The sequence below is a fragment of the Grampus griseus genome (assembly GCF_964374135.1).
Source record: "Grampus griseus genome assembly, chromosome: 14".
NCBI classification, from domain to species: domain Eukaryota; kingdom Metazoa; phylum Chordata; class Mammalia; order Artiodactyla; family Delphinidae; genus Grampus; species Grampus griseus.
Genome location: NC_139008.1, coordinates 9,617,925 through 9,638,668, shown reverse-complemented (window position 1 = coordinate 9,638,668; position 20,744 = coordinate 9,617,925). Strand labels below are relative to the sequence as shown.

Here is a 20,744-nt window from a genome sequence, read left to right as displayed (position 1 = left end):
ACACCTGTGCTCAGGCCTAAGCTGTCCTCTCCACGTCGTGAGGCCAGGACTGCGGGGCGTGAAGAGACAAGTGGCCAACAGCTGTGTTCTAGATGTTTTTTCTTCTAATTTCCTAACTTGCAGCATTAACTTCGTCTCATAGAATCGGTGCAGCATCTGGAAAGAGGGTTGGACTCAGGGACCAAGTTCTTGTCCCCAGCCTTCTGTCTCTCTAGGCCTCAGGGTCCCTTTCTATGAAACAAGAAGCCTGACTTTCATTGCCTTAGAAGGTTCTACGTGAAGCAGGGAAAGCAGACGGGAGAATCGCTGCCCTTGAACTGGAACGGTTTATTGAGATGTTTCAGTTGGAGGAGGCATTTTGTTTCCCTGACTCTGGCTTCTCTGACTCAGGAGGTCCCTTGGACCCCGTCCTTCCCATGAGACGGTCCTGTTTCTGCCCAATCAGCTGAGGCTCCAGGCCACTCCACTCCGCCTGCCCCTTCCCCAGAACCGTGCCGTGCTCTGTCCACAGCAGACACTCCTGCTGAAGGGTCATGAAGGTGGCCGTGGCCTCATCTCTGATTCGGTCAACGGAGGGCCAAAGAAAGGAGCGCCAAGGCGCCCCGTAACTCTGCTGAAGTTAAGTACGTGTAATGCTTACAGGAGACAAGATGGACACAACCTCTACTCTGAAACGCAGAATATTAAATACAACTCCACCTATATAAATTAACTGTACAAGCTTATCCACCACGCACAAGAATCCCAGCAACCAACATTAGTAAGCAATTTGGGATCAAAATCCAAAGCAAAAAAGGACACGAACACCCATGTAGTATGATGTTTTAAATGCGGTTAAGGGGATGCGACTGCCCTGAGTCCTGGGCGTCTGACCACAGCGGGAGCTGCCCTCGGCCCCAGGCTCCTGCCTTGCCCGTGGGAGCTGGTCAGAGGGCGGCTCCATGCGTAACTGTCCTTTCCCGGGCTGGGTACCCCGTGGCCGGCTGGCTGGTCCTCAGGGTGCATTGGTGCCCCTCCCAGGAGTAGCCGTAGGGGGTCTAGAAGTCGAGCAGCTCTGGAGAAGGGACCCTGGGGAGGCAGTATATGGTTCCCTGGCTCCTTCAATGAAAAGGAAAAGTATTTGTTAAAGAGGGAAAGGTTTGCCTGGCCTGACGCTTTGTCCCCTCAGCCCCGGAGCAGCCGGCACGGGTCGGGGAGGATGCACATTGGTCAGAGTCCAGTGAGCAGAGAACCCGCCGTCAAGCAGCCTTAAGCATGTTTCTTATTCCAGGAGCGTCTGCTTTTTGTTTGAAGTCCTGACTGCTCGGTTCTGGCCGAGGCCCGAGTTATTCTGACGTGCCTTGGGTGCAGGAACACCCTCTGCACAGCAGCTGGCGGCTTTCCCCCGCACGTGTCCTGGGACCAGTACCATTAAGCTGCGTCCTCTCCCCTCGAACCCAGAAGGGACCTGACAGGGGTGCTGGGCCCTAACTCCACTCTGCCTTTCCCCTTGCCTGGCAGCCCTTCCACCTGCTAGAATATAGGGATTGGGCCTCTGCAGTCCTGTCGGGCTGCTGTGGGCCCCAGCCCATGGAGTTCAGTCCCTTCTGTGTGCGGGGTCCCGGGTGTAAATTCCAGCCAGCCGTAGCCGACACAGACTCGAACCTCCCGTATCGTTTGTCAGTGTACAACATACTCTTAGTTTCTTTCGTCTGAAGAACCTGCACAGCCTCTCCACTCCTGCCTGTCCCTGAATCCAGGCGCAGATCTCTAACTGCCCATTTCATACATCCTCCTGCATGGCATCTCCAATTTAACAGGCCCAGAAATAAACCGGCCTTGCCCACAAAACCCGCCCCGCCTGTAGCCTCCCTGATCTCAGTTGCTGGCAGCGATGCCCTCTCATTACTCAGGCAAACCCCTGCAGGCCTCCTCAAGTCCTCGCTCTACTGGGCAGCCGACACGCCACGCATCAGTGAGCCCCATCGTTCCACAAACAGTCGCTGGATTCCTGCCTGAGCGCACCGGTCTCCCTGCCTCCACCGCGTCCCCTGTATTCACGTCTCTATGCGCGGAGGCCAGCGATCCTTTAGAAACAAGTCACTCTTCTGTTCCAGACCTTCGCCTGCCCCATCTCAGGAAAACCCAGGTGCTGGCCCTGCACACCTCCCGCCGCCACCCTCCACCTCTGCCGATGCTCCCCCATCACTGTCTGCCCACACACATTATCAGACGCAGATTCCTGCCGGGGGTCTTTGCCAGTCCCTCTGCCTGGGTGTCCTTCCTGTCCCCAGAGGGGCGAGGAGCGGAGCTCAGAAAGGCTGCGCTGTCTCCCGGCTTGAATCACGGCACCGCCTCTCCCCACCCGACGTTGCTCCCTGCCCCTTCCCACGCCTGCAGTCCTAACGCGCTGCATTTCTCTCCCCTTCTCTTCCAGCTGGTTATGTTCTGTCTCTCCCACCAGAACGGAAGTTCTAAGCGGACAGGGATTGTGTGTCTTCTGTTCATCACTGTGTCCCCAGCCCCTAAGGCAGGACTTGCCCCTGGCAGGGGCCCTCTAGCTACTGGGTGAATGAATGAACCCCGGGCTCTGCCCGCTGGGCTTAAACTGCTACCACCGATCCTGCTGCTCGTTCTCAAACGGCCCAGACCGGCCGCCCGCTGAGAGGACTGCCCGTGTCCCCCACGTCGGGACCTGCTCCCCGTGAGGCAGGGCCTGGGCTCCGACATCTGAGCGCCTGGGGGACCGTTCCCTCCTCCACTCACTCTAAGTGGGACCTCCGGCAGGTGGCTTGTCCACTCTGAGCCCTGGGGGCGCCAAGAGACGGTGTGTGAGCGCTTGGCACCATTTCCTCCCGATCCCGCCCCATCCCTGAGTCCAACTGGTCCTGCTTTCCGTGCTATGCCTTGTGCGTGTTGTCAAGACACGGGTCCCAGTAGCTGCAGGTTGCAAGCGAGGAAACGGGTCGAGGGAGGTTAAGTCTCTCGCCCAAGGTTGCAGAGGCCCACCCAGAGCCCACCTTCTCACCCCATGACTCACCAGCCTGCCCTGCCTGACACCCCCTGGGCCTGAGACTTTGTGTCCACCGTGGGTCTGTCACCTCCCCACACCAGGCACAGGAGCGGGGGGTGGGCAGGGACCGCTCGGGAGGCCCAGCACCCAGGGCGGCGTCCCAGCGCCCCGAGGAACCACCCCGTTTCAGCATCCGTGGGTGCTGCCCCATGGTCCCTGCTGTGGCTCCTCCCGCCCCAGCTCTGCTTCTCCCTGGGAGCGCAGCCCCTTAGGCCCGTGCAGCCCCCACCCTGGACCGTACCTTCCTCCAGGGCTTCTCTAGGCGTTGATGGCTGCCACGTCCCCATTCACGTAATCGGGCTCCCCGTCGTCCTCGTCTGGGCTTCCTACCGGGTAGGGAGGTGCTTCCCTCGGGACCGGCTCTGCGACCCGCGGGCAGATGGTCAGAGGGTTCACACGCACATGCCCAGCCCTGTTCCCGCCACCACACCGCCCGCAGGAAAGGCTCCACTGGATGGTGTGTCTGTCCCGTGTGTCTGTCCCGTCCTCTCTGGGATTTGCCAGAGGTGCGTCCTGCGGGGAGCAGGGCGAGTGCGAGCAGGGCGAGTGCGATGCCGTGCGTGCGGCTGGATGGGCAGCCGGCCAGGAGGACCCAACCTCAGGAGGCCATGGTGTTGCTGAGGGGGGTCCTGGCACGGTTCGAGCCTCTGCAGCCGCTGATGTGCCAGAAGCTTCGCTGTGGAATCAGCTGGACTGGCGGTAGGGGAGCCCACCCGGCCTTGCCCTCCCAGCCAGATCCCCTAAGCTCCCCTCTCTCCCCCTCCCCTCGACTGTCTGTCCCAGGCCTGGCCCCTCTGAGCCTGCTGAAGGTGACCGTTTGGAAGCACCGGGGCTCCGGCCGCATACCCACGACTCTCCTGGACTCCCGCCACTGCCGGATGGATGCTGAGTTCTGATAACCCTCAGACTCCTCGTCCCCTGCAGGGAGGACACCGGGGGAGGGGCTGGCAGAGGGGCAGCCACCATGGCCAGCCCTTAGGCCAGAGAGGTGCCACGTCCACCCCTCCCGAGGGGCAGCCTGTGTCCTCGTGCTGGGCAGGCCCCTCGAGGGAGGGAGGGAGAGTCCAGGACTGATGGGGACTCCTCCCGGACACAGGGTCTGATATTGGTGAACCGTGCAGCGGGGACTTCAGAGCTCAGCGGGGCAGGCGGGCCTGGCCTAGCAGGGCCTCCCTGCCCTGCTCCGGGGAGGGCAGCCTCACCTGATTCGGTTTTCTTTGGCTCACAGATGAGCACGTTCTCATAGGAATTGGTGTCATCTTCATCTGCCAGGGAGAGAGGAGAGGGCGCCGGATGCTGGTGGGCCCTGCCCGACAGGCCTGGCCCTTCCTCTCTCCCTCTGTCTCATCAAGCCCCCAGCCCTCTGGGTCCCCCGGGGCCTCGAACATTCTCCTGGACAAGCTTCTTAATGGGTGCTGGCCTGGCTCCAGCAGCCTCCACCCTGGGCTCCTTCTCTGTCTTCCCCTGAATGCCCTGGGGAGGGGAGATTAGGGGGTGTGGGGGGGTGCAGTCAGGCCCACGAGGGACAGTCAGAGAAGGGAGGCCCATCTCTATGGGGCAAAGAGGGGCAGGGAGAGCCGCTGGGGGCCCAGGGGACAGGAACCTGCCTAACCCTTCAGGCAGTGGGGTGGGCTGAGTGTCCTTTGTCCAGGGGCCTAGGCTGGTTGTGGCATATCAGAGCCTGGTACCCCGGTATTCCCCCCCAACCCCCCAACGGGGAAGCTGAGCTCTAAACGCCACCCCACCCTGCGTCCATCTGTGTCGAAGAGGCTCTGAGAAGTGAGGGCCTCTCCCCAATTTAGAAACGCAGCGGGGAGAAAAGGACCCCCCCACCTCTCACCCCAGCCCGGCCCAGGCAGGAGCCCAGCCCTGTGCACCTCTCAGCAGGCACTGCCCACCCTCAGTTCTCAGTTTCTGTAGAGCAAAGGTGTTAGGAGCACCTTTGCTCTTCACAAAGGGTGCCAGTATCCTCGGAGCCTGGAGGGCTCAGCGTTTGTCAACAAGGCTGACCGGTCCAGGGCCTTTCTTCAAGGTCCCCTGTGTGCCCAGCCTTGAGAGGGGCCTGGATGACAAGGGGACCAGCCTGCCCCCTGCGCCTGCCCTCAGCTCCCCTTCTGGCCCCCCTACCCTCTCTTCCCGCCCATCCCTTCCCTCCTTCCCTCCACAGGGCCAGCCTCCCCCAGGTCCCCCCGCCCAGCCCCCTCCAGCCACCTAAACCTAGGCCTGGCCTCCTGCTTTACATCCTCCCGCCACCTCTGGCCCCGCCCCGGGGGTGTGACTTCTGAAGCTGCGCTCCCAGGCCACCGCCTCCCTCTCCCCTTCATCGACCTTTGCCTCACCTTCCGGGGGCTTCTGGAACCGCCCACTATCAAAATAGTCCGTGGCGAAGGGGTGTCTGGCAAGAAAACATAGATACAGCACCAACTTCTGGGCAGGCCCATGGTCGGGCCGGGAGCTTCCTGAGCAGGCAGCGAGGCCAGGGCTGCTCCGGCCGTCACTGCCCCAGAGCCTGTGGGGGGCCCTGCCAGGGTCTCCCCCGATCCTCCCACCCTGCTTCCCTGCACCCCTGAGCTGCCCTGGCTCCAGCCACCTCACCGTGTGGCCTTATGCAAGTTACCTCCTGCCCTGGGCCTCAGTTTGCCCAACTGTGAGATGAGGAGACGTCCTGGGGGCCCTTCCTATCTGAGGGTCGGTGGAACTCGTCTCTGACCGGGTGGTGCAGGATGAGGTCCCCCAACGGCCTCCCCCACCCCCAAACAGAGCAGGGCTCCTTCCTGTCCCTGTCCTCAGCCCCCCCAAAGCTACGGTCATCTGAGGGAAACAGAGCTACAGAGAGCCTGCCTGGGCCAGCGGGTTCCAGGGCAGGAGGTCTTTCTCACGTAAGGAGGCTGCGGGCAGGGCGGGCAGGGCGGGCGGCGGGGCGAGGGGGTGGCCAGGGCCCGGAGAAGCCCGCTCACATGTAGGATGCATCTGATGTGCGTCTACTTCCTGCAGGAGGAGGCGAGAATCAGGCCTGAGCGCGGGCTGTATGCCCCACTGCGGCCCCCTCCTCCATGGAGCCCACCTACCTTTGCTGAAGTTCTGGTACCTGGAGGATGAAGACTCTGGAAGAAAGGCCAGGCCTGTTGGGTTGGCTCAATGCTGGCTCCCCAGCCCCCGCCCCCTCCCAGCTGTGACCACCGGAGGAAGAAGCCTAGGTGTTTCCAATCTTCACGCCCTCACACCTGCTCTCCGTCCCCTCCCCCTGCTGGGCCAGCCCCATCGGGCCTCCTAGCCCAGCTCACAGCGTCTCTCCTCTGGGAAGGCTTCCTGCTCAGTACCTGTCCCACCAGGTATTCACCCATCTCCGTCCCACCTCGCCCCTGCCCCCAACCCTGTGTCCCAGGGCACTCACCCTCGAGGCTGGGGGAGAACTGCAGCAGCTTGTCCTTCCTGCACGGGAGTGGGGCAGAGGCTAAGGAGGGGCTGGGAGAAGGCCCCGGGTTTCCTGGGGGTCTGGAGGCCACAGTCCCACAGCCCCCCGGTAGGGCCCTCAGAATCAGAACTGGGGCTCTGAGGTCCGAGGAAGGAGCAAGGTCTTGGCCTGGGCTCAGCCAGGTGGGGACCCTGGGACCCACCTCATTGCCTCCCGTGGGGCTGGGACAGGGGCTCCTTCCTACCTTGCTGATGCCGCGTTGGAGGCCGTGTCCACCAGGGGCCCTGGCCAGGCCTCCCTGACCACTGCAAAGGTTGACGGGGTGTTGGCTGGGCCCCCAGGCCAGCTGCCCAGCACAGCCCCCTCACCCCATCACCCCACTAGATCAGGCCTGGCCACAGCCTCAGAACAATGGGGACGAAAGGGACTTTGATGTGGACACTCCCAATCCCGAGCCCAGCCCTGGACCCTTCTGTCTGGGGACTCACGGGTATAGGTCCGGGCCACCGCAAAGTTCTGCTGATTCTCTTGCCTGGAAACACATGGAGCTGTGCTGAGCCAGGGCCTGGCCTCCCACAGCCCCAGGGACAGAGGGGCAGGACAGACGGACAGGGAGGGACAGACCAGGGCGAGAGTGAGGAGGGGCTGCCAGCCCCCCAGGACTCAGATCCAGAGCTTCCTGATGCACCCCTTCTCTAGAGTGCTTCCCTGCCTGCCCACCGCGTGCCCACACTTCTCACATGGCCCTGCGCTGGAGCCAGCTGCCAGCCAGACATATGCCCCCACAGAGCCTCCCCAGGACCCCTGGAGATGCCCAGGAGAGTCTGTGGGTAGGACTGGGGCAGCTGCTCAGGGACCTGGCAGTGACGTCAGCCAGGAGCAACAAAGAGGCTGCTCCCACCACCTGCCATCCCAGGAGTGTTTAACGTTCCTAAGAGAGCACGGTCCTCTTAAGTTGTTCACACACGCCATTTACTCCCCAGTATCTGATGAGGCAACTTCAAGGCTTAGCAGACACAGCCAGGTATCTAACCATCACCTTCTTCCTTTGAAACAGAACCTGATTTTCATTTAGACAGCCACACACCCATCCAAAGGACTGTATTTCCCAATAAATGGGACTACCTCAAACTAGAAACCTTCTGCTCAACAAAGGAAATCATCGACAAAACAAAAAGACAACGTACCGATTGGGAGAAGGTATTTGCAAATGATGTATCCAATACGGGGTTAATACCCCTTATAATATAATATATAATTAACTCAACAACAAAAAAACAACCTGATTAAAAAATGGGCAGGGGAACTGAATAGACACTTTTCCAAAGAAGACATACAGATGGCCAACAGACACGTGAAAAGCTGCTCACCATCACTAATTATGAGGGAAATAAATGCAAATCAGAACCGTGATGAAGTAACACCTCACACCTGTTAGAACGACTATTATCAAAAAGACAAGAAATAACAAGGGTTGGTGAGGATGTGGAGGAAAGGAAACCCTTGGGCACTGTTGAGGGGAATGTAAATTGGTGCAGCCACTATAAACACAGTATAAAGATTCCTCAAAAAACTAAGAATAGAGCTACCATATGAGCCAGCAATCCCACTCCTGGGTATTTATCTAAAGAATACAAAATAACTAATTTGAAAAGATATATGCACCCGTATGTTCATTGCAGCACTATTTACAATAGTCAAGACATGGAAACAACCTAGGTGCCCATCAACAGATGAATGGATAAAGAGGATGTGGTATATATACACACTGGAATACGATTCAGCCATAAAAAAGATGAAACCTTGCCATTTGTGACAACATGGATGGACCTTGAGGGAATTATGCTAAGTAAAATAAGTCAAACAGAGAAAGAAAAATTCTGTATGATTTCATTCATATGTGGAATATAAAAAAGAAACAAACAAAAAAGCCCAAAATAAATGAACAAACCAAACACAAACAAACACATAGATACAGAGAACAGAATAGTGGTTACCTGTGGTTACCAGGGGTGGGGAGAGCAAAATGGGTGAAGGGATAGATGGAAACTAAATTTTTGTTGGTGATCTCAATGTAGGGTATACAGAAGTAGAAATATAATGTCGTACACATGAAACTTATATAATGTTATAAACCAGTGTTACCTCAATTTTTAATAAAAGGCTATATTTCCCAGCCTCCCTTGCATTTATGTGTGACCATATAATTCTGGTTAATGACATGCAAAGCCAAGGTTGTTGGGCTTTCAGGAAAACTCCTTTAAGGAGGCACTGCTAACTGGGATGCCCCATTTCTGTCCTCCTTCATTCTTACTACTTACTGCCTGGAAGGCAAAGATGAGGGCTGGAGCTCTAGCTGCCACTTTGGACCATGAAATGCCCTTGGGAATGAAAGCCACTGCTAAGGATGGTGGATCAGATTAGCTAATCATTAAACCATTTTGGGTTCCTCCCCTGGACCAGAATGGTGACCTGCCCCAGCCTTCCAGCCTGGGGGGCTGGGGGTCAGAGTGATCTGATTTAGGAATGATGCCCTAAAACCACAGAAGAGAGTCAGGCATGGCTTCCCAGAGGAAATGAAGCAGGAGCTGGGCCTGGCACACACAGGCTGATAGGACAGAACCCAAGTGAGGTGGGGAGAGCCCAAGTCTCCCCTCCCAGCTCCTCCCACTTAGGCCTAGTTTTCCCACCTCCCACGTGAGGAGGTTTAACTTGTGCCTCTGACTATCTTCGGTTCTAAGATTAATCAGGGGCCTGGAGTGGGCAGGGACTAAGGGAGGAGGGGAGAGGGAAGATACTGAGGAACTTGCCCTGGGGCAGGGGTGTGGGTGGGCACTAGGGGAGCCCAGCCCAGCCCTGGTGGAGGTTATGGGCTGGCGAGCCAGGGGACCAAGTGGCCCCAAAAGCCTTGGAAAGTCCAGCCCCGGCCCCAGGAGTGGGCATGGATGGGAAAATTCTATTTTCAAATCTCATTGTGGTTTTTCAGTTGCAAAAGGAAATGAGAGAGGGTGTGTGTGTGAGTTTGTATGTGAGTGCCTGCCCAGGCGTGCAAGCGAGTGCCGTGCGTGTGAGAAGTGCACGCATGAGCGAGTGCTGGGGGAGCCTGTGGGTGCGAGTGGGCATGCAGGCTTGTGCACGTGTGTGCACGCAGGTCTCAGAGCCCTCCACCAGGCACTGTAAGGACACCACTGGCTGCTGCCCTCCTGCCTCGAGTTGTTCTTGGGTTGCCCCCCGATCTGCAGCGCCCAGCACTGCTGACCCTCCCACGGCTCACAGAACGGCCAGCCTGTCCCCAAGGTGCCTGGAACTCCCTCCTGCCCAGGTCCTGCAACTCTGCCTGGGATCAGTGGCCCCGTTTCATCTCACCCCCACTGCCCTGCTTCCAGCTCTCCCGTGGCTCCCTTTGGCCCTTAGGACAAAGGCCAAGGTCTCTCTCCACAGTCAAGACTCTTCTTCCTCCGCATTCAGCTGATCTCTCTCAAGACATGCTCACAGCGACCACCTCTTCCCCAAGACAATGTCCACCCCGGCCCGACATCGGCAAATGCCCACACCATTCCCTCTCTCTCTGGATGTCCCCTTTCGCCTTCCTTCTCTCTTAAAATCCCTCCCGCCTCCTCCAGGAGGCCTTCCCTGGTCCCCCAAGTTTCACACCCATATCCTCCCCTGAGGTCCTTTAGTGTTTTCCAGGGGAGACTCGGACACAGCGCCCGGTCTCTGTTCCCCTCACTGCCCCGGGAGGGTGGGATTGCTCTGTCGACCTCCAGCACCGGCACAGCGCGCTCCCCGGGGCTGGGGTCACTGCGGGGATTTCTGGAGATGCTCCTGGGCTAGCTGGAGTGTGGCATCCCCTCCTCCCCTCCTGTGGCATCCCCAGCCCTCCCCAACCAGGCTGGGGCCGGGTCTGGACAGCCCCTGGGCACCCCCTCGCCCTCCTCTAACTGCTTAGAACCCACTAGAGCCCGGCACGGAGGAGGTGTGAGTGAAGGGTTAGGGGTGGGGCGTGGCGGTGCCCGAGGGGATGCCCACATGGACACCCATGCCCAGGGCACACAGCGTCACTGTGCTGGGGACACTGAGACACTCACAGGCTCCTCTGCTCATAGATTTTCTCGGACCTCTTTGCACCTGCAAGAACAGGACCAGATTAGCAAGCGTCCCGGGGCCGGGTGGGAACTGAGATCCGAGGCCCAACCATCGTGTCTCCCCTGTGCCCTGTGCAGGCCTCAGACCGGACGTGCGGGCTAAGCCACCATCACTGGGGGCCACCTGACACTGGCAGGGGTTGCTCACCATTTATTTAGGAACGCGGAGCGTGGAGAAGGCAGACGCAGGCAGCCCAGCCCCCCTCCCCACGCTTGTCCAGCGCAGTCCATCGGCCCCAGACACATGCCCTTGACCCAGCAGAACCGAAGCCCCCAGCGAGCCAGACCCATTGTCTTCAGAGGAGAAACCCAGGCCGCTGGGGTTCACTTCTGCCTCCTGAGGCTTATCTGACTGCCCCTTCCGACTGCAGCCAGGTCTGGGCCTGAGTGGCTCGCTGGGTACACCGCACGCCCCTCACTCGTACCCGTGACCCCAGCCTTTACCTGCGCGGGGGGAGCAGCGCACACACAGGCCGGCTGCCGCCCCCAGCAGCAGCAGCAGTAGGGCCGCCCCCGACCACAGCAGCTCCGTGTCCACGCTCATGTCCACTCCTGGCCACTCTTCCTGCAGGGCTGCAACGTGGGGGCACTGTGAGCTGGGGTGGAGGCTGCAGGGCCGCCCCCTCCAGGAACCCCAGGTTTCTGGCCCCCACTGTCCCCTGCCAACCCCACAGCTGAGCCCAGCATCACCTCCCCTGCCTGCTCTGGGACCAGGCAGGGACAGAACCAGCCCTGTTCCCCCATCTGACCCCCAACCTGCACCCCGGGCTCCCAGGGCCATCATCAACTCTTGGTTAAGTGCTGGAAGGTTCTGGAGACCCGCCAGACAGCACCACATGTATGTGCACACTCCCACACACGTCTTCGCTTACCCCCCAACTGCCCTTTGAGGGAGAGGCTCGAGCCATTTCACAAACAGAAAAACAAAAGCCAGAGATCCCACAGCTGCTAAGGGGAAAAACAGGATTTGAACTCCAGCCTCCAGACCCTAACGCTGGCTCCGCCCACTGCATCCTGTTGCCTCCTGCCTGCCCAGCTTTATTCCCCAACCTCAGAGTCCATGGCCCCTTCTGCCTGGGAGCCCCTGGCAGCCCCCATCCACCCTTGGGTGGTTCTCCGCTCCCACCCATGGCCTCTGGGGAAGCTGGGGGTGGGATTTCCATTCCTAAAACACCCATCTGCCCAGATTCCTCCTGCCCTGGGTGACGGAAGGAGGGAGGTCAGGAAGGCTTCCTGGAGGAGGTGGGCCTGAGACCAGGAGGGGAAGAAGGGCGCCTGGGCAGATGGACCTTGGTGGCTGGTGGTGGGATGTGCTGGGAGGTGGGGCTAAAAGGCTGCTTCTTGGTCAGTGGCCGGTCCCAGCCTCGGGGCCCCGCTGTGACTGCCAGGCCTCAGCAAAGCCACAGGCACCCACACAGGAGGGCCTGGTGAGTACAGCCCTCTTGAGGGGCCCTCCAAGGAGAATCATTACAACTATAAAGAGACTCAGCTCCCCCCTTGCAAATGCCAGTGACAGAGCTGAGGGCAGCCAGGGGTCCTGAGAGGGCAGTGCCCCGTGGTGGGCACGTGGAGCCCACGCTACTGAGTGTCCCCTCGGTGAACACCTGTTCCTCCTGCCGCGGCCCACCTGGGAGGAGGCTTCTCCCTGCTTCCCAGCTGGGGAAAGCAAGGCTTGGGGAGACCTGAGCTCTGTGCTGCCCGCCTCCTGCTCCGGGCTCCCCAGAGGCCTGCATGGCACCCAGCCGTCCCCCTCGCCGCTCTGAGCTTCCTGATTCCCTGTGGCAAAGATGACAAGGAATCTCCATGCAGGGCTGAGCCCCAGTCAGGGGCCCGTCATGAAGTCACCTCTCCTTCCCCCAAACTCCAAGTGAGTCAGCGGAAACATGACCATTCCCAAACCTCATGACCCGGCGGCCTCCACACGAGGAGAGAGGATGACCTGATCACCCCAGGAGGTTGTCCGAGGGGATCTACGAGCCTGGGCACTGCCCTCCCAGGCTGCATACCCTCCTCCCTCCCCCCCACCTCGTTCTGCCCCGGGGCTGCCTCCCTCCCGGGCCTCCAGCCAAGGCCCAAGTCCATCTCAGGCTGGTGAGGTTGGGAGCATCTGGCCTTAAAGCAGGGAAGCTTGCCTGTGCCTTGGGGTCTCTTGGCGTCAGTTTTCTCATCTATAAGACTGGGATCAACCCAGGCCGTTCCTCAAAGAGTCGTTGGGAGGACAAGCACGTCCAGCCTGGATCACGGTTGGGGTTTCCGGAAGAGAAACTTGCTGAGGGTGTTATTTCCAGCTGGCTGGTCTGGACAGTTCCCTTGGGCTCCCACCCTTGACGTCTTTGTCCTTTGGTCAAGACAGAGACTCTTTCTGCCCCAGAGGAGGTTCAGGCACAGACACATGGGAGGGTTGCACCCATGGGACAATGGTCCAGCACTGGCCACCGCCGGGGTCTGCTTAAGACCCCAGGTTCAAGTCCACACTCTCAGCTTGGCATTCAAGGCCCTGGGACCTGGGCTGCTGACCTCTGCTGCCCTCCCTCCCAGAGGACCCCGACCATCAGAAAGCCCTCTTGCTTCCTGGCCCTGCAGACGCTCGGGATGCCCCCAGCCCTGGTCCATCTCCACCGACCTGGCACTGGGTGAGGGAAGGGAGGGGAGCATGAGAACACAAATTCTGCCCCAGCTGTTGAATCCCAGTGTCACCAGCCTTCGGTCACCCCTCTGTTAAACGAGGGAAAGAATGACACTCAACACTCAGGTTGCCATCTGAGGCCCAGCATTGAGAGGATGCCTGTAAGGTGCTAGTGCCGGCCGGTGGGGCATGGTTGCCTGTGACCACTGTGACTTGCCATCATCACGGTCCCTGTGGGATGGGAAGAGACAGCCGCATCCTGTCGGGGCCAGAGCTGGCTGGACGGCCCGCACTGAGCAGTGTGGGTCAACCCTACCTGAAGCCCTCCCTGCCGGGTCCCCCAGACATGCAGGCCTGAGCCCCCCCTCTACTGCACCATGCAGGGCATCGTGGTGGGACCCTGGGAGGGGCTGGGATCTGAAGGAGAGCAGCGCTGTTGCCCCAGCCCTTCGGTTGTCACAGACGCGGGTAGCATCACCTTGGAGATGCCAGCTCCTTTCTTCCAAGGGAGGAGAGGGAGGCCCAGAGAGGTGAGTATTCTGCCCAAGGTCACACAGCTGACCAGTCACAGAACCAAGATCTACACCCAGGGCAGGCTGACTCCAAGGCCTACACTCCTTTACGTAAATCCTTTCTTATATTATATATATATATATATTTGCTTATATTACATTTTTAAGAATCATGCAATATTTTTTAAAAGAGAGGCTCATTTGAGGAAAACTCTGTGGCTGCCCCCCAGACTGAATCAATCTGTCCTCTCTCCTTGCTTTCCCAACCAGGCCTGAGAACAAGTGGGGCAGGGGAGGGCGGAGGGAGAGGGGCTGGGCCCCTGGCGCAGGCAGGCCTGGCAGCCCCAGGAGGGCCCCAAGGGGCCAAACAGGGCTGAGTCGGGTGGGGAGGGGAGGGGAGGCCGCCACAGCCTGTGGCCTGCAGGCCAAAATAGCAGAAAGGGAAGTGGGCAGTTTTCATATGAACAAGTTTTGCAACAAGCTGACGGCGGAAAAGCTCTCAGGGCTGGGCTGAGCAACCCTCTGCACCCAGCCGCTCACCCTGAAAGGCCCTTGGCAACCCTGCTGCCCAGCCTCCCAGCCCTCCTCATGTAGTACATGGGGAAACTGAGGCCCACCAGGGCCGAAGGTCAGGCTGCGGGGGTAGGGGTGGACCCAGAGGTCCCCGTCCGACCCCTGGAAAGGCTTATCCGCTGGGCTCTGCTCCGTTTTCCCAAATAACCTTGGCCTTCAGATGAGGCTGACCGAGAGGTCTCTAATGGAGGCTCTTATGCTCAGGCGGCCGGGGTAGGGACCGGGGCAGCCCTTGTTCCGGGCACAGGTGCGGGATGGTGAAGGCCAGGGCCACCCGTAGGCAGAGCAGGGCGCCAAGAGCACCCCAGGTCATTTGTAGAGACGTGGATGCATCTGGAGACTGTCACACAGAGCGAAGTAAGTCAGAAAGAGAAAAACAAATATCGTATATTAACGCATATATGCAGAACCTAGAAAAATGGTACAGGTGAACCGGTCTGCAGGGTAGAAATAGAGACACAGATGTAGAGAACAAACCTATGGACACCAAGGGGGGAAAGCGGTGGTGGTGGTGGTGGGATGAATTAGGAGATTGGGATTGACATGTATACACTGATGTGGATAAAATGGATAACTAATAAGAACCTGCTGTATAAAAAAATAAATAAAATAGAATTTAAAAAAACAAACAAAGAGCACCCCAGGGCCTACAGTTTCTCAGCCCCCCAGCAGAGAGCTGGTGGCCAGCCTGGGGGCTGGGCGGGGTGGCCGGGACAGCTTCTTCCTCCAGGCCAGGGGTAGGACCTGGCTCTGCTTATCTGTAGCATCTCTCCCATCCTCCCACAGCCCTGGGGCAGGGTTGTTACAGCCCCATTCTACAGATGAAGAAACCAAGGCTCACGGGTCTGGGCCTCCCTGCGGAGCTGCTGTCCTCGACCCTCACTGGACTCTGGAAGTGATGGAACCCCCCCTGGGGGGCTTCCCAGGGCTGTGCAGGCTGGGCCGGGGAAGGCGGGGCGGGAGAGGGGCCAGAGCCCCAGAATCAGCTGCCCCTCTAGTGCCACAGGGTCTGGGGCGAGGGCTTGCTAGCTGGGGGCGCCAGGACAGGGCTGGGGCCAAGGGAGGGGGTGCCGGGCATCCCGGCTTCTTTCCAGCCCACCCGCCGGGCAGCCAAGCACTCCTGCTGGGCCAGCAGGGCCACTCCCAACCCCGTGGGGTGTCGGGGGGACAGCCTCAGGACCCCTGCCTTGGGGGCCAGGCTCCAGGCACCCCTGGAAAAGGCTTACCTGAGAGCGGGGGGCTCCTCACTGCGGCCACCTCATCCTGAGCCCACACACCTGCCTGATCCGATGTCAGTGCCACAGACACTGGCAGGCAGGATGCAAGGCGGCGAGCTTCCTGTCAGCCACTGAATCATCCCTCATACATCCGCTGCTCCACCGGACAGGCTCTGCTCTTAACAGACAGAGGCAGAGAGACAGACAAACAGACAGAGACAGAGAGACAGAGAGACACACACAAACAGGCACAGAGAGAAAAGAAAGACATGGACACACAAACACACACAAAATTCACACTAAATACACACACACAAACACATGTCTCACAAAGAGGAAGTGACACACACTGCGGGACAGGGACAAAGGGAACGAAATGGGAGAGCGCACACAGACACGCACGGGCAGCGAGAGTAGGAAGACACGGAGAGACACACTGAAAACACACACACACACACACAAATACACGTCCACAATGAAAAAACACACACACACAGATATACGTGCAGGGAGAGAATGAGAAACACAGATACACACACGCACACACACACACACACACACACAACATCGGATGTGGGTGGATGGGCACAGACAGACATGTATCAGGGCAGACATCACAAACGAATGGGCAGAGACAAAGACAGATGGACAAAGGAGTGGACAGTCCCTGGCAGCAGAGGAAGGGACCAAGCTGAAGGACAGAAGGAAGGACAACCATGACTCCTCTGCCAGGCCTGGGAGCCTCCGCACACCCATTTTCCAGATGAGGCTCACAGAGGCGTGGAGCCAGCCAGGGCGGCTAGAGCTCAGCCCCCACTCCCTCCACCTGCTGCCCTGGTGCCTGGGCCCTTCCCTCAGAGGTGAGGATGGCGCTAGAGAGACGGGTGCGCCGCACGCACGCAGCAAAAATGTTCCCCAGTGCCTCCCGTTACTGGCCATTAAATAACTTGCCCAAGGCCACTGAACTCTTAGTGGTGCCCCACCAGCTAGAGACCAGGAAGTCCACAGGGGTCACCCCAACCCCCATCTGTCTGGCATCCCAGAGCCTGGGCTCCCCAGCTCTGGGCCCCTCTCTGCTGGGACAAGGTTTTTCTTTCAGCCCCAGTCCAGGGTCCACAGGCTTCCCAGACCCGGCCAGGCGACAGTGGAAGTGCCGCCAGGAAGCCCAGCGGCAACCAAAAGAGAAATGCGAGGGCTGGGCGCCCGCTGCTGCCCCCCCGCGGGGCAGAAGGGTGCTGCAGGGACTGGAGCTTATGGGAGAGCCCGTGGGCCCTGAGCATCAACAGCAATCTTCATCCCCGCAAGTGGTGGCGCCAGGACTAAAGCCAACATCACGTGACTCCCAAGCCTGAGAATCACTGCTGCCTCCCTCATCCCACGTGGGGCAGTGCTACGTTCAAGTCCCACGGCAACTCTTGGAGGGAGACCTTACTTTTCTTATACAGGTGAGCTGACTGAGGCTCAGAGGCTAAGCTGGATTTGAACCCATACTCCAAAGCCTCCAAAGCCTGTCGTCTTTTCACCTCCCTTGAGCGCAGGTGCTCTCTGGGACCGCCTGCCTGGCTTCTCCTCACCCACTGGGACAAGCCTGTGTTCGTTTCCATCCACCTGGACTATGTACCTGCCCAGGGTTTCCTGCCCGCAGAGATGGACAGAAGCTCCAACATGTCCAGTGGGAATGGCGCTCTGTTCTACATGCTGGCTTCTGTCGCGGCCTTAGCGATGGCAGATGCTGGAGAAGTGACCTCCAACCACCGGCAAAGTCTCAGGGCCCGTCTACAGTGGCACCTAGGAGCCCTCTTGCACCCTCTCTGAGCCCATTTTCCATCTATAAAAACAGGGGCCTGTTGGGCTTCCCTGGTGGTGCAGTGGTTGAGAATCTGCCTGCTAATGCAGGGGACACGGGTTCGAGCCCTGGTCTGGGAGGATCCCACATGCCGCGGAGCAACTACACCCGCGAGCCACAACTACTGAGCCTGCGCATCTGGAGCCCGTGCTCCGCAACAAGAGAGGCCGCGATAGTGAAAGACCCACGCACCGCGATGAAGAGTGGCCCCCGCTTGCCACAACTAGAGAAAGCCCTCGCACAGAAACGAAGACCCTACACAGCACAAAATAAATAAATTAAATAAATAAAGTTACTCAAAAAACAAAAAACAGGGCCCTGTCAATCTAAAGACCCTTTTTGGCCTTGAGTGGAAGGAGGATCCTGCCCCCTTTTGGGCAATTCTCAAATCCCTCCAAGTTCTATTTCATTTATAGACCAGTTTTCAAAAAAAAAAAAACAAAAAACCAAAAACCCAAATTAGATATTTCATGTCCGGTTGTGTAAACGCTAGTGCACTTGGGTTTTGTTTTGTGCTCGCAGCATGTGGAATCCTAGTTCCCTGACCAGGGATCAAACCTGCAACCCCTGCCTTGGAAGTGTGGAGTCTTAACCACTGGCCCACAAGGGAAGTCCCGGGGTTTTTTTTATTGCTTTTTTGTTTTCAATTCAATGGTTGCTGGTATATTACATTTTAAAAAGTTGTGACAAAACATATATAACACAAAAGTTACCACTTTAGCCACTTTTGTGTGCAATTCAGCAGCATTCATTATTCACGTTGTACAACCGTCACCAGTCTATTTTCAAAGTTTTCATCACTCCAAACAGGGCTAATTGGCTTTTCAGCTCACAGCTGAGTGTCAGTTACGTACACGTTACAGAAGCGAGATATCTAGGTAGTCATGCAGCAGTTCTAAGAACTCAACAACTCCAAGGCTCAGAATATTCGGGCATCATACATGCCTTAAAGGCTAGAGTGAAGGGAGGGATTTTCTTCAGAAAAATGCACCTTGAGAAGCGTACACAACATTCTAGAAGCCCCTGGAGCCTGTCTATAAAGCTGTCTGCCACCCTCAGCTCTCAAGGTACAGACAAGCATCACTCCTGTCCCTCATCTCCAGCCATTTATGATTTACCTTTGGTCATGACCTCACTACCCAACGGAACCTAGAATATCCTCCCAATTCTTCTGCCTCCCCCGACCTACGTGACTTTTTTGTCATCTATGTGTATTTCTAAAGTGTCTTTTATGTATAAAATTATCATGCTGCGTGGCTGTTACTTCTCTTGGGTACATATCTGGGAGGGGAACTGCTGGGCTAGAGTGTGGGAACATTCAATTTTCAGGTTAATGCTAATTTCAAATGAATTCCCACAGCGGCTGTACTCACAGTCTCATTTGTAACATGTTGAGAGACCCACACACTTGCCAGCAACCGGTCTGTCAGGCTTCTTGCCGTGTGGAGGGGTGTAGAAAAGTATTTTCTTTGTAGTCTTGATTTACAGCTCCTTGACTGCTAATGAGGCTGACCATTGTGGGGCCATATTTCCTCTCCTGTGAAATGCCTGTTCACGTGTTGCTTAGTTTCCTACTGTTTTTCTCTTACAGATCTGCAGGAAATCATCATATACCCTTCATGTATTTTTAGAATGTAATACCTCCGTTTTATCTATATTTTGATACATTACTTTAAAAAAAATCTAGTGAGCATATTCTTACTTTCAAGAGTATAACGCATGTGAGAGACTTCTACCAATTCCGAGGAGTCTTGGTGCTATTTACAGAACCTCTGGGCTACCTGGAAAGCTTCTCTGATCTCCCTCCCTCCCAATCCCGTTTGGAAAGATAAGCTTCTAGGCCAGTAATTTTATTACCATTTACCTTGTCTCCCACAGTGAACGGAAGAACAGGTACAGGAAACAGATTTTTTCTAAGTGCCTGAACTGAAAACCAAAGAGCCTGCCGCTGCAAAGGAGTGCGCTTCTGTTTGTATATTTAATATTCTACAGTTAGAGTGTGGTTACAGATGGAGGAAGAGATTAGTAGGAGGCTATAATTAAGTACAGAGCTTTCATTATTTCGGCTCATTTTCATGACAAAAAACTGCAAAAGGAAAACTCTCAGATACTAGATGTGTTTATAAGCCTGTGAACCTCTCCCAAGCGAGAAAATAACTCAAACATCTCAATGTTGTTAAAGACTGGCCAAGAAAATGCAAAAGACAGAGCAAAGCTCCTCACCAACAAGGGCAGATGTGGCCAGGCCCAGGCCAGCTGTTCCTGGAAAGAAGCACAAGGGGCCCAGCCTGCCGTCCACACAGCCTTCCTTCAGGGGGACCTTTTAGGATGGTTCACTACCCTACATGCCAGACAAACTGTTTGGGGAGGGTGGGGAGAGCCAGGAGACAGCCATCTGTGACATGCGCCACAGACTTCCGGTACAGATGATCCTTCAGAAAGTTCAGGACGTGACCCATCTCCCTTCCCAATTTCCCTACAGAAACAGTGGGGAGAAATCCCACTGTGCAGACATCAAGCAGCAGCTGAACTGCAAACAGGCCACCGACCCCATCCTCCACGGGACCAAGTAGCCCCACAGACAGCACTGGGCCCCCTCAGGTCCTACTGAGGTGGTCATTCTAAAGAGTGAACCTTGTCGCGGTACTAGTGACCCCGCATGACCTCAACAGCCATTTGGAATTTGAGAAGAGGACTGACAGGAAGCAAAAGCGTATCTGAAGCATAACTCGTGAAGAGAGATTATAATAAGGTTGTTTAAAAAATCAGGCACAGGAATCTCTAGAGGCTGCCTTGCACCATCTCAAGACATAGCAAAGCAATGCTGTTTCTAACGCATCTCAAGCCAGAGTGGCTTTAACAAACTCAAGTCAATCAGTTTTTCTTCTTCTAGACTTGATCTCTACCAAGTAACTTCCTTCACTGAGAAAACCAGGCTACCCCTAAGCAATGACGAATGGAAAGGGGATGCTAGGTAACAATGGCAACACCTTCCTTCCTCACCCGCACGTACGCCCCTCCTGACTACTGCCCCCTTTCTGCCTCGAGCTCACCAAGACCTCCCTGAAGAAACAAGACATTTGAGTCATGAGGGGAAACCCAGGCTTCTGGAAGCCTGCTGTGGAAACTTGTCCTCTTCCGGGACCTGGAGAAACAATCTGGCTTTGGACAAAATGGACTCCGAGGAAAGAACATTCTTAGAAACCTGAACCCCTTATTAAAAGGGCCTCACTTGGCACTCCACTAAAATGTTTCTCTGAAACCAGTTCAAGAATAGCAGAGAGAAACCAGATGTCAACTATCTGTCTAAACCTATCTCTGGAACACTCACATAGGTGGTACACACTTTTATGAAAAT

At 57.0% G+C, this 20,744-nt stretch overlaps 1 protein-coding gene across 4 annotated transcripts; it reads right to left on the bottom strand.

The window, feature by feature from the left end:
- Window positions 1–810: 810 nt before the first annotated feature.
- Window positions 811–15,817, bottom strand: LAT2 (linker for activation of T cells family member 2). Of its 4 annotated transcripts, none has more exons than XM_082671346.1 (13): window positions 15,550–15,817; window positions 11,057–11,185; window positions 10,556–10,595; window positions 6,956–6,999; window positions 6,712–6,772; window positions 6,447–6,484; window positions 6,121–6,156; window positions 6,010–6,040; window positions 5,392–5,447; window positions 4,255–4,317; window positions 3,899–3,970; window positions 3,294–3,414; window positions 811–1,098 (listed from the first exon to the last, which is right to left on the bottom strand). In XM_082671346.1, exons 2-12 carry the CDS (start codon window positions 11,154–11,156, stop codon window positions 3,311–3,313), a joined length of 645 nt encoding a protein of 214 aa, XP_082527472.1. In that variant the 5' UTR covers window positions 11,157–11,185; window positions 15,550–15,817; the 3' UTR covers window positions 811–1,098; window positions 3,294–3,310. The 4 variants fall into 4 exon arrangements, with proteins under 4 accessions (XP_082527472.1, XP_082527471.1, XP_082527473.1 ...); XM_082671345.1 differs by lacking the exon at window positions 15,550–15,817 and adding an exon at window positions 12,745–12,859; XM_082671347.1 differs by lacking the exon at window positions 15,550–15,817 and adding an exon at window positions 12,745–12,859 and having other exon boundaries at window positions 3,294–3,378.
- Window positions 15,818–20,744: the final 4,927 nt, after the last annotated feature.

Coding starts and splice junctions, on each gene's coding strand:
- LAT2 (XM_082671346.1), bottom strand. CDS start 11,156: ATGAGCGTGGACACGGAGCTGCTGTGGTCGGGGGCGGCCCTACTGCTG. Junction 10,596..11,056: donor GCGCTGCTCCCCCCGCGCAG/GTAAAGGCTGGG, acceptor CTGTTCTTGCAG/GTGCAAAGAGGTCCGAGAAA. Junction 6,041..6,120: donor GTACCAGAACTTCAGCAAAG/GTAGGTGGGCTC, acceptor CTCCTCCTGCAG/GAAGTAGACGCACATCAGAT.